This window comes from Nymphalis io, chromosome 11 (genome assembly GCF_905147045.1).
Source record: "Nymphalis io chromosome 11, ilAglIoxx1.1, whole genome shotgun sequence".
NCBI classification, from domain to species: Eukaryota; Metazoa; Arthropoda; class Insecta; order Lepidoptera; family Nymphalidae; genus Nymphalis; species Nymphalis io.
The window spans coordinates 4,397,675-4,411,775 of NC_065898.1; the positions used below are offsets into that span (position 1 = coordinate 4,397,675).

At 31.3% G+C, this 14,101-nt stretch overlaps 1 protein-coding gene across 1 annotated transcript in view; it reads left to right on the plus strand.

Annotated features, from left to right (window-relative positions):
- The window catches only part of LOC126771834 (protein bowel), a 33,602-nt gene that overhangs the window by 917 nt on the left and 18,584 nt on the right, over nucleotides 1–14,101 (plus strand). The window contains exon 2 of the mRNA XM_050491965.1: nucleotides 7,190–8,084. Within this exon, the coding sequence (XP_050347922.1) occupies nucleotides 7,207–8,084 (878 nt within the window). The 5' untranslated portion in view covers nucleotides 7,190–7,206. The remainder of the gene's footprint in view (nucleotides 1–7,189; nucleotides 8,085–14,101) is intronic.

A 14,101-nucleotide genomic window follows, 5' to 3' on the forward strand; every position in this document is an offset into this window, starting at 1 on the left:
TTAACTTTTTTATGTCACTGTAAAGTTATAGGTGAAAGGAGCCGACCCTTCGACTTCTTAAATGTGATAAGCGAGGACCACAACAAACAATCACATAATGAACAACGTACAAATGATAACTACCTTGTTGACCTAGTACGTTTTTACGTAATAGGTAGACTGACGGGCAAATGAGAGACCACCTGATAGGAAGTACCTACCCATAGACATTTGCGATGTAAGAACTATTAACTATTCCTGACATTGTCAATGCATCACCAACTTAAAAACTAAGATGTCAATCACTCACCCTTCAAACTGGGACACAACAACATTAAAATATAGTATGGCTGTTTAAGAATATCGGATGAAGGGGTTGTACCTAAACAGACTGGCTAGCAAAAAGCCATACCACCAAGTAATTGGTCAGTTAGTTTATAAAACAGCATACACTAGGCTTAAGGTCATGTCTGATTAACCGTCGAATCGTAGAGCGAGGACATATGATGTGCGTTTTGTTTTCGCGCACTCTTGCACATTATAATATTTCATGCGTAGTTAGCTACCTTAGGCGAAATTAGTTAGCAGGACGTCATTAAACCCTATACAAATATACTGAAATCAAAATAAAATTCATTTGAAAGACACTTTTTGACACTATCAAACAAAATGTAGACTTTTATAAAAAAATCCAAAAGATATGCCTATGTATATATGTATTCATTGTTTACAATTAAACGCGTATATCCTACATTCAAATAAATAAAAAAAAAAACGAATAATAAAGACAAAACGTTATTATTGAACAGCTTGTAAACCAAGTTGAAATAACATGGTTAATTCTAATGAAACTTCGCATAGTAATAGTTTATGTTGTATCACAATACACATTGTTGTTATAATTGATCACACCACAAGGATTACTAATATATATAGGAATAAAGCAGTATTTGTACATAGTGATAAGATCTTATCATTTACAACCATCTCTTCAATACAATCTTTTACATAGAGAACAAATAATATAATGTCTTTAATGCTTAAGATTTTGATAGATTATGATTTTTTTTTTAATAATATTCTACCAATATTTAAATGTTTAGTAGAATTCCGATACTCCTATTTTCCGCTCCAGTTGAGCGTAAATCTTAAAATTTAAATATGAGTGGGATAGAATTTAAGACTCACAAAGCCCAGACAGTAAATTGTTGGGCTATACAAATATAAAAAAAAGTTGGTTAATTATATAGCTGTAAAAACTGTAGCCTTTTCTATATTGATACCTCAAGTTAAAGGTTTATTATACGACGTGAGACGTCATTCAGATGAACTCTCATTATCAGTAGTCTGTTTTGCTGTTTGGGTATTTGAAAAAAAATCAATAGAGTTCAGATTGTACCGTAGAGTGACAGTGTTTTCATACTTCGTCGTGTCGGCTTGCCGTCCCATCGGATTATGAGAGTCACGAAATGAAAAGCACAAATATTGTGCACACATATTTGTGCTCTTTAATAGTTCTGCACAGTCGGCTAGTTGCTTGGGCTATTGGGGCTGGAATCGGTCAAAAGAACACTGTCATCTATGCGTAGAATACTGCCGGGCTTAATACGTTTTAAACGACGCAATCTCATTTCCTATACATTTACTTCCTTAGTTACATTTTCATTCATTCTTACTTGAAAATAAATTTACTAACACTAATTTTAAATTCAGGATCACTATATCGGCAGTAGTTATCATTCAGTAATTACTTCAAATATACTTGCTATTATTACTGCAAATATTTGCTACTAATATTAAAAAATCCTTTTAAGTTTATAGATTGCAGTCTACTTGGAATTGCTTGGATGTATTTGATAATATCGCATAAAAAATAATTAAAAAAAAGTGTTAACACTTTGATTCTAGATTTTTTTGATAAAAGCTGATAGTATAATGGATTTTTAAGTCAAATTTACGTCAAACAAGGTATTACGCGTTAGATACTTTGAAATTCATCAACTGCTTACCGTTTTCTTACAATCCGCATATTTTAAAAAATGTAACCTTTCAAATATATTTAAAAATTATACTTTATTTCAATGAGGATTTCTTTTCATCGAATTTAAATTAAATTACTTATAAAATATTCAAAGCCGAATGTATAATGATTTTTATAAAGTCTTGTTTATGATGAAATCAAAGAATAATGGCTCTGCCTATAAATGTTTTTCAGATTAGTTAATCAATGTGATGTCTTCTTCTTTCGAACGTCAAATCAACGATGTAAGAGAGAAATTAGTGTTAAGATAAACAAATGCTAAGCGACGTTAATACATAAAGACCGTATATACAATAATTTTTTTTTTTTTTTATAGAATAGGAAGGTGGACGAGCATATGGGCCACCTGATGGTAAGTGGTCACCAAACGCCCTTAGACATTGGCATTGTAAGAAATGTCAACCATCGCTCATCAGCTTACAGCCAATGTGCCACCAACCTTGGGAACTAAGATTTTATGTCCCTTGTGCCTGTAATTACACTGGCTCACTCACCCTTCAAACCGGAACACAACAATATCAAGTATTGCTGTTTTGCGGTAGAATATCTGATGAGTCGGTGGTACCTACCCAGACGAGCTTGCACAAAGCCCTACCACCAGTAAAATACATAAAGACCGTATATACAATACATATATTTATTTAATATAAAACTGAAACGCGTCTGTTATATAAAATGGTTGCATTGTTCGGTTCAGCCCACAAATGGTAGTTAATCAACACCATCAAATGATAACATAATCTAATCTGACACGCTGTCTTATCTTAACAACAGAAACCTTGCGGCACCGAAAAAGAGTCCCGCTTTTAATAACAATAAACGTAATTGTAACCAATATATTAATTTATTATTTGTACATCACGGATTGTTCGATCAGATAATGATAGCATATTTAACGATCCGAACCTAATTTTTCACGGTTAAATTCGATTTCCATGAAATAATTTCAAATATTTCCTTTGATATACACCGCTGTCACTTGATTGGTTAATTGTACCGGAATATATATTGACGAGCCGGTTGGTGTGGTCGGTAGATACTTGCCTTTCACGCCGAAGGTTGTGGGTTCGATTCCCACCCAGGACAGAGATTTGTGTGCATGAACATGTCTGTTTGTCCTGAGTCTGGGTGTAATTATCTATATAAGTATGTATTTACAAAAGAAAAGTAGTATATGTAGTATATCAGTTGTCTGGTTTCCATAGCACAGGCTTTATACAAGCTTAATTTGGGATCAGATGGCCGTGTGTGAAAATTTTCCCAGGATATTATTATTATTATATATATTTATATTGACACCTCAACAATTTTATTCGTTATATTATTCAAATTATATAATAGTTAATGATTTAAAAGTCATAACACAAGTATATTATCTTAAACTAATCAATTTATAAAGCTGTCATTGAAAACAATTTTAGTTAATTATAACATTATTGTACAATAATAAGTGTGTACCTATTAGCATAAAAATTAAGTAGCTCTAGCTAAGGCTTTCTTTACAATGTTATATAAAAATATTTAAATTAAATATTTACATATTAAAATTATTAATAAAAAAAGTTTTTTTAAAGTAAGTTTGAAATTCGAACAATGATTCCAAACTCAGATTGAAAATTTTATACTTAAAAATATAGACAAACAAACTTAATCGCTTATGATAATTCTTAAAAGGTATATTTAATTGTATACGGATGAACATGTTTAAGAGTCATCAACCCCATCCTGCCGCAAAGGGATTAATGAACGAAAACCTTAGACAGGCCCGTGTAGCGTTGATTTAGTGCCTGAAGATCGAACTGGCCCAGATCTCAGATAGTAGGTACGCTGGAATGAAAAACAAACATAAACTTGTATTCATATGCGTAGTATGCAGCTAATTATTACATCCATGCTTCTAGAATTAAATATATTTAAGTAATAATAACATTGAAAATATTGTTATACATATAAGCGTGCTATATTGCTTTAGGTGGATATGACAGTTAATGATTAAATCATAAATATAAAATGTGACAAAAGATAATAACTATTCTTGAGAAAAAAAAAGTTTATTTGTATCAACATGCATATACATATATAAAACATACTATATACATGCAGATGAATTAATGTACTGCGACAAAATAGAAATATAAGGTACAGAAAAAGGGAATAGGAAACATAATTAAATAATTGACAAACTTAATATCAATCTTTAAAAAAATAAAGGAAATAAACATAATAATAACCAAAAAAAAATTACTCTGATTTTGTTTCTAACTTAGATTTAGCTTAATAGTATTAAAAAAATCCTACGCAACTTGCTAATAAAACTTTTTCAATTAATAATAATAAATAACAGATATTATGCAAAATACGTATCTGTATATATTTAAATTTAAAATAAATTAAATTTATATAAAATAAGCTGAGATGGCCCTGTGGTAAGAACGCGTGAATCTTAACCGATGATCGTGGGTTCAAACCCGGGCAAGCACCACTGAATTTTCATGTGCTTAATTTGCGATTATAATTCATCTCGTGCTTTACGGTGAAGGAAAACATCGTGAGGAAACCTGCATGTGTCTAATTTCACTGAAATTCTGCCACATGTGTATTCTACCAAACCGCATTGGAGCAGCGTGGTGGAATAAGCTCCAAACCTTCTTCTCAAAAAGAGGAGAGGAGGCCTTTAGCCCAGCAGTGGGACATTCACAGGCTGTTACGGTAAAATAAGTAATGAATATAAGCATCAGCTGTTATTCTTATAAAAGAGTACCTCAGCCGGCTTACCTGCTGGTTGTTTGTAAAATGTTCAAAACTTTTCAAAGCTTTACCTAATCTTATAAAACGACGATTCAAAATTGTTTATACTATTTTCATTTTGATTTTCGACATTATTATTTGAGAAAAAAATTAATAATCATAAAAGATATTTTTAATCCATACAATCGAATTTTAAGAGAATTTAAAGAGCATTTACTTCATTAATCTGAGACAGTACACCTAAATAAATATTTCATACTATCGTAACACGCCTATTGTGATTTTGACGGCGAAATAAATTATTAAGTCGCTGGTAAAAGCATCCAAACCTAAGCCTTATAATTTATTGGGTGATAATAATTGAACTCATCTGCTTACATAATATCGAGATCATTATGAAATATTCAGTGAGAACTCGTTACAGGATGGTATGTTTGTATGAGAAAAAGAACTCGATCCATTAATCTTAATAAATTTTCGTTGCATTATTTTGCATTAATATGAATAAACCGCTCTTTGATAATGCCGTCTCGTTAATGATCTTGATATTAAACTAATTTATGTTTTAGTCATAAATAGTTTTAGATGTTTTTTTTTAAATATAATTGCATGTTAGGACTTCCTTATTATGACCTGAAGATCAAATTTAAAGATTCTTATTAAGTATTGTTTTATAGTATTGTATTGTATTTGTTATTAATTAAATAACAATTTTTTTTATTTATCATGAGATCTAAAGTATTACATTCATGCGTTACTGCAGTGTATTCATACATATTAATATCTATAAATTCTCAAACCAAAAGAGATAAAAGTAGTTTTACAGCTTCGTAGCAAGTAAGATGGTAGAAACTCGATCAGGCGTAACCTTAGTGGGAACGAAACGAAACACAAATTTTGCCTGCGAGTGAAAGGGATGACGAATCAGAAGGCTTTTACGGTAGAACGGGCAACACGCAGTGAAATGTGGGCCCGGCGCTTGACTTCTTTTTCGATCTCGCTTGAATAAATTGATTCTAAGATTTATCTTTTTCCTTTTAACTTACGACCATGGAGGTATGATAATTCCATTTTACATTTTATTATTCCTTTTTTATTTTTTTAACAAAAATGTTTTTTTAAGATACGATAATATTTACATAAATAATATAAAATTCAGGAAACGCTAAGAAAACAATAGTTCATGCAAAAGCAATAAATAGTCAACGTTTTATTGTCCTCGGCGACTTTCATTTCAGTTGGTAACCATCAGATTCATCGTAAATCTCAGAATAGCTAATCTCGTAAATTTTAGTAGTGTTGGACAAACATACTAACGTTGGTAAAATCTTTTAAGTACCTAACATTAAAACAAAAAAAAAAACAAACGCAGTCGTCAAAATCTGAAAAACTTGGACGGAACCCTGAACGTAATAATAGCTATTAAAACATGACAGGACAATTTATTATATTCCTAATTATTATTTATCGGAGAATCAAGTTCTTTATAAATAACAGGTATTTTGAGCAATCGAAAGCAACATATCAAGTATAGACATTTATATCGTTTTTTGTATCCAAATCCGGTTGTCATTAACATTTTCTGATATCACCAGAAGCCAAGAACTATGCTATTCGGAATAAACTGTTGAATGATGCATAAGATACACAAATTAATTTACATAATGATAAAAAATAGGAAACAATCATTTATTATTAAAATTGTCGGTACTTCAAAGCATTCATTTAAAGCTTCATTATACAATTATCAAAATGTCGTAGATACTCGTAAATTAAAAAAATACATACCGTTAATAAGTTTTTGATATGATTAAAGATTGAGACTATTGATTTGAATAATATTTATTTATTAATTGTAAAATATAAACGAAAATTAGGATGATATCGTTGAAGTAACACAGGGTATCAAAAATGTAAACAAATTGTGAAGTGTCGCTGAAGCGTGGGTAGATTCGGTGAGAAATAATCTGTTTTTTATGCTAATGGTTAAGTAGAAACAATGTAGAGCTACTTAATTAAACATGTTTCTCGATCCATAAATCTAAATATTCAACACCTGCCTGCTCGCAAGTGCTGGTAAAGAGAACCGTACCTTCTTACGATCCATAAGTGAAAGCCGTAAAGATAAGAATCGACTTTAACTCTGCGCTTGTCGTTTTAAAAGCCTTACGGAATGAAATGCCTTATTATATATTTCATGTAGTAAATGACACATCGATAAAATTTATTTAATCCTTAATGTTAATAATGAAGCGCTTGTTTAATTAACATTTATAATAAATTGAACAAAGATCAACCTTATTGACTCGTCCAGTTGCAAGTTTATTTATATCGATAAGTTCAATAATGAAATTGTCATATAACTTACATATTATTTTTAAATTTATTTGCATATTGCTAAAGTATTATCTTTTTTTTCAGATGAATCGTCATACGTAATGTCTGACAACAGTGCAACAGCAGTATCGCGGGCGTCTACACCTCGCCCTGTTACTGAAAGCCCTGTTACTACTCCTTTACGTTCAAGGCATGACCAGTTCCTCGCTAGTTCAGCTGAAAGAGCTCAAAGACCTACATCTAATGGTCGAAATCCTACCGGAAACTTCGAGTCACCGCCTTTACCTTATCACCGTCAGATAACGACGGGTTCCCTTCTACCGTCTCATCGTGAAACTTCGGCATTTGTTCCCGTAGTTCCAACAAGAGCCATGCACCCTGTTATGTATCCTAATGAAATGCATCCTCCACTAATACCATCAGAAATTATCGAGCGTGAGAGAATGCTGGAGAGAGATCGCAGTGAATCAGCGAAAGGATCACCCGATAGGGTTTCGGGTAACTTTCCTAAAAGAAACTCATTTGATTTAATGGCGATGATGGTCGAAAAAAGAAAAGAGGTGGCATTAAGAGAAGCAGCAGCAGCTATGCTTCTCCCTCACCATAGAACACCTTCTATCGATGGAATGATATCCGATGGATCATCTCAGCCCCCAATTTATGGCCCACCCGGCGCCTTTCTAGGGGCGCCAGGTCCATCACCAACAGCTGGTAACAGCTTTACATTTCCCGGGGCTGGTTTATTTCCTCCAGGGGCTGGCCCTCATCAAATGCACCCACACCTAGACAGACGATTACTTCGCGCACCAGGCAGAGCCTCGAGACCGAAGAAGCAATTTATTTGTAAATTTTGTAATCGTCAATTCACAAAATCTTATAACCTGCTTATCCACGAGAGAACACACACCGATGAACGTCCTTATTCCTGTGATATCTGCGGGAAGGCGTTCCGGAGACAGGACCACTTGCGTGATCACAGGTGAGTCATGCATATTCATCTTATTGTTTACACTACCATATTTCATATTTATATGATACATAATTATAGACTTCATATTTCATATTCATTTTCGTATGACTTCATATTTCATATTTCATATTCATTGGACTTTAATTTTCTACGAGGCTGGTCATAGTAAGTATAGAGGCCCATTTTACATGCACGTAACTGGCAGCCGGTGTAACTCAAGTTGCAGATGTTAACCCGAGTGTGGCCGCATCCGCTCGGCTACTTGGAATTGAAATATTTATAAGTTTCTTAATCGTAGTTCAGGTTCTCGGAAATTTATCTATCTTGATTGAAGTGATATAAATAAACAGTAATGTGCTAAGATAAATGCCTGGTAACTTAATCAAGTTTAAGATTTTTTTAATTTCAACTACATTTTTTCCTTAAGATAAACTTTATAGCTACACAGAATGACTTAAAGATTCGATATACATTTATTTAAATTAATATAATAGTGAGAGATTTTTTTAAATGGAAATAAACAATACAAAGCTACCCAATGCTATATTTCGTAGTTATAGAAAATATATCTTATGAAATATTTTTAATTACTTCAATATCGAGTTTTAAATTTAATTGAACAGTATTTGTTGCGTTCCCACAGCACTATTCAGTTGGTCATCTATAAAATATAGATTTATAGTTTCTATAAAAAAATCGAAGCGCTTTTTCTAATATCAAAAAAGAGTTAATTGGACTTTTTATTACAAGCTATTATTCAAATAGGATAGTATTTTGTGCTTCAGAAGATACTTTTAAATTGATCTGTACATTAATCAGTAACAAGAAGGAAAATGAATCTTAGAAGCTATTCTTTTTAAACGCTTATAACTTTAATTAAAAAGTAATTCCGTCCGATTGTTTCGCATGAAATCTATAAATTATTTTTGGTAAATAATTATAAAGAGAAACAAGAAATAGATAAACATCTATAGAATAATTGGTAAGTTATATCTTTTCGAATATGTTTTACTCACGACTATATCAAGTTTAAATTGCTTTCAATAAATTATTCAAAATATTGCACAAGTCCTTCCAACTAATGTATATTCACAATCATTTTAATCCGATTAAAAGATACCAAAATAAATCCTATAAAATATAAGTTTTTTAAGCGTTCTTTTCGACTCGGGTCGACGGCTTTTGGGACGATTCATGTGATTTTATTGTACCATAAAAACTGGACAGACCTCCTTTCGTATCACATCTCAGAGTTAATCCTTCTAAATGACATTACTACTTTTCTTTAATGCATAGACGTTTAAAAAATAGTCTAAGCATAATTTTTTTTAAAAGACTTGGTTTATTATTGTCAAAGGCCAAAACTATGAGGCTTTAACTAGTATCACCTCTCTCATTTGAAACGTTTTGTTAAAACATTAATTATGTAAATGATTTGCTATGTATCTCTTTTACAGCGCTGTGCCAGCTTAACCTTTGTTACGGAACTATGATTTGTGTTTTTCTAAATGATAAAGTTGGTTTTATTACATTTTCAGGCGATTCGATTCGATGGATTTTGATTTAGTTCTTATTGTGATGAAACAGAAAAAAAACATAAAAGAACTCTCAATCTAATGTATCGTTGTATGTGTACAAGTATAGCTCATATACGTCCATTTATCGAAAGCTTTTGTCTTTAAAGAAATACATTTAAGCATGCTAAGCTGTGCTAAGGCGATTTATTTATGTCATAACAATGAAAAATAAATAAACTACAAAAAAAATTAAACCATACGTTATCTGAGTATCTTTCGTCGTCTGATTTCGTATTCATTACAAATTTAATTTAATATAATTAAAAAATAAAACGAAAACAATTTAGATAATTATTAACTTTATTTCGTTTTAAAGTGTTTAAGTAAAAATAAATGAATTCTTATTAATGTGATTTGCTTAATGCCTAACATACCTTTTATCAGTATTGTTGTTTTTTAATTAATGCATTAATGTTTTAGTGGTTAGTTTTTTTTTACAAATGCCATAATAATTAATAAAAAAAATCTAAATTCGAATATTCTTGTACGTTGGAACCATACGAACGTTCCAATTTCGTTATTTCCTTGGCAAGATATAAATTCAAATTTAGAATTCAGAAATCAATACATTAGTTAATTAAGAGTTTTTTATAATCCGTTTGTTCAATAAATCTCCAATTATAATACTCCCAAAGTAGAAATAATTTCCATAGCATCTTAGACTTAGTGATATTTGATGAAACTTAATGCTCGTCTGAGGTATTCGTCTCGCATTGAGTTACGCGTTTTTTCATCTCGATCTGTAATTAGTTTAGAATCTGATGACTCATCGGTTTCTATTGGTGTTTCGGTAATGGAAGTCGGGATTGATACGGTCCGCATATAAAATTAAAAGCCAATCTTCTTAAGTAATTTAACGTAACACTTTGTATACGTTAATTTTTTCAGACGTTAAAAGTTTTCTAAATTTCACGTGAAAATTTGAATATATATTTTATTTTAAGAATTTAATATTTAACTTAAATTGTATGTTAATGTTCTTCTAAATTATCTCTTATATCTCCCTTTTTATTTCAAATATTGTTTGATTATTGTTTTGATTGATTACATAATATATGACTTTAAAAATTTTAATTCATCATTATTGTTTTTCTAACCTTACAACTAAAATTCTACGGGTCCATTAAATCGCCAAACTTTTTTTTATCTTTCAGAGTTGAATAGGCATTGACAAAAACTCAACTAGTTATTATCTGAGTAAAAACTGTTCTTTAATTAGGTAAAAAATATTCTTACTTAGAATAAAATTAACCAATACAAAAACCATACATTACCTGTGAACTCGATTCACGAGTACTTAAAGTACCAAATTACTTTATTTTTGACACAAATCGATTTACACCGAAATATGAGCTCACATACCGTGCGTCATAATTATGTGCAGTTACAATGTTTTTTGTCGCGCGTTATTATGTTATGATTGCCTTTATCATCGAGGTGCACCAAGCCTGCATAATATCAGGTTATTATACCCCAAGCTGTAATTAATTCTCCTCAAAGAAATATACATTCATGTACCGCCTTTGACCTGCCAAGGACATGAATCTTGCACGCTTGTTTAATGTTTCTGAGAAAAATCAGTATTCCGTCACGACTTTAACAAAAACTATAGCGAAAATATAACGAAAATAGTATACAATTATAAAATTATTGATCCAAAAAAATATCCAAGCACCTCTTGAATACGAAATGAGAACTAACTGGCCTTACGTAAATAAATATGTCGAAACCGCATTTTTATCTGCTGTCGATCGGCGAAAGACGTATGATCAGCATTTTTAACGGCAACTTTTAAAAAAAATCGATCTCGAAATAGCAGATTATTTTAGTACACAATCTTGTATTAACGAAAATATCGAAAATCAAGCATTAAACGGAACGAAATCAATAATAGACAATACTATTTAAATAATCACGTATGATATCAAAAGAATTATAACTGATGTTTACTTAACTACATAATGTAAATATATTTCCAATCACATTAAATAATACTGTATTGCCACTCAATCATAAGAACATACTAATCAAGAGAGCGCTCAAAAATTCCACTATTAACAAGGCGTTGACGCCGTTCCCACCAGATGAGCTACGAACACTTAACGATACAAAAGTATTCACACTAAACCTGTACTTGTATAAACACGAGAACAAAAATGCAACATGTACCGGCAATTTGATATAGGCAGCCGAGACCGAGCTATAGTAACATTAATTTGCTTGCAACCCAAGTAATTTCCTATGAAAAACTGGTTCTGGATGTATCTTATGAGAAACTAACTTGGATATAACTTCAAACCGTGCTTCAGTTTAAATTGCAATCTCTATTTCGCAATTTTTGTATTATAGCTTTTTAAATTTCAAATCATATTCGTGATATTAAATAACTAGTGATAGCTATGTGTAGCATATCCATAATTTCTTCAATTTCTCAAACATTTTCTAAAATTCTACATCCAATATATTTAATTTAATGTATCTGTTTCTTGGTATCATCATTTTTATCATCAAAGTTTTTAACTAAACGGTAATGTGAAAACATTTTGTCCTCTGCAACCATATATTGTACGTCACTTTATCTTTCAACCCATATGCAATTATGTCTCGTCCAAGACCACATATAATGGGGACCGGGCAAGCCTACTCGCTCGGTCCGATCGCTCAAGGGGCTGTAGCAAAAGGGATATCAAATTAATACTGAATCCATAATAAATCAAAGTGGGCAGGTGGATACGGTCCCAAGAGCAACATTTCGCCTACGGATATCTTTAGAAATTATCATCTTCGACCAATACGATAATAACGCTGAACTTATTTCCTTACAAGACCAAAATTGGTAGGAATTGGTAGGAATGTATAATATTTGAATTATTTCGAACGATTCCATTGATTTTGGTTCGTGTATTCTCAAAAGCGACACGCAAATTTTATGTTATTAGTGTTGATTGTGGGTGTAAAATATTCCGAAGAAAACATTGTTTCCTTAATATTGCCATCTTTGTTACTATGAATTAAAATGAAATAAATTCTAACCGTCAATATATTAGCATACGCTTTAAATATTAATTACACGGTCAATTATATTCTTTAAAAAGATACAAATTACGCCTTTACACCGAAATGCAGTTATCACAAACATCTTACAAAAACACTTTGAATGGAAATAACATATTTAATTAATAAAATTTATTGCTATTGGTCATTAGAAGGTATGGCGTTGATTAGTCTAATCGTTGCTGGTTTCTATCATATAGATATGTAACCGAAAGCCGATATGGCCCAGTGATTATAACACGAGATTCTTAGGCTAATCTTAAGCACCAAACCATCGCCTAAAAAGAGACAAGGCCATAGTCCAGCTGTGGGTCATTTCCAGGATGTACTGTAGATATGTATTGATGTGTTTGTGTTTAAAATAATCGTGACTGTTGCTGGAGAATAATTAGTTACGTATGCTCAGCGATTTCACAGCATCTTATTGCATTTTGAAAGTTCTTTCGGACCATCTGGTTGCACAACATAGTATGCCATGTATAAGGTTTTGTAGGGCAAACATCTTACATATTAATTACGCCGTGACTTCCCGTGAACTTTGTTTCTGAAGATTTATCTATATCCTTCATAATTTCTATCGAAATGGTTTAATTTTTCGCAATTTAAACTCTACAGTCAAAATATGTGTATATTTTACAAACAGAAATTTAGTTTTTTTTTTACCCTTAATTTGCCAGCGTTTGAGCGTTTACTTGCCTGATGTTAAGCATCGCCACGGTCTAGGATGTAACACGCTTGCCTAGTGTATTACATAACATCATATATATAATATTTGTACATATAGTAAGTAGTAAGTCATTAACCGGATTTTGTTACTTTAGTTTTAGTATTGTTATTTATTCTAAAATTTTACAATTTACAAAAAAGTCTTTTATCATTGTTACTCCAATTGCAAAAATAAATACAAACGAGACAAAGAAACAGTATGTGTTACTGTTATGTAATCTCCTCACAGGATTGTTATTTTAACAACGTCAGAATGAGCGAAGCTTTAAATCATATTGTAAGGCGATCATGTATCTAGATATATCATATTTTTTTGTATCAAATCTATTTTACAATATGCCATTAATATGTTACTAAACCACTAAGGACAGGTAGACGAATTATTCAAATTACGTCTGACGGTTGCGTGTGATTGCAAAAAGCTTTTTTGTCTCAAATTCCGAACCAATTAAATAAAACTCTTGCGTGATATTGATTCGAGATGTATTAATGACGTATAGAAACGTCTGCGAAAATTTCCATTCTTTAAATAATATGAAAATATTGCATTTTTATTTTCGTTAAAACATTTCAAAAGTGCATGGAATGTGGTTTAATTTTATAACTTTTTTGAAACAGAATTATCGTTTTATTGCTGATATGGTCAGTCAAATGTTTTTTTTTGTTGTT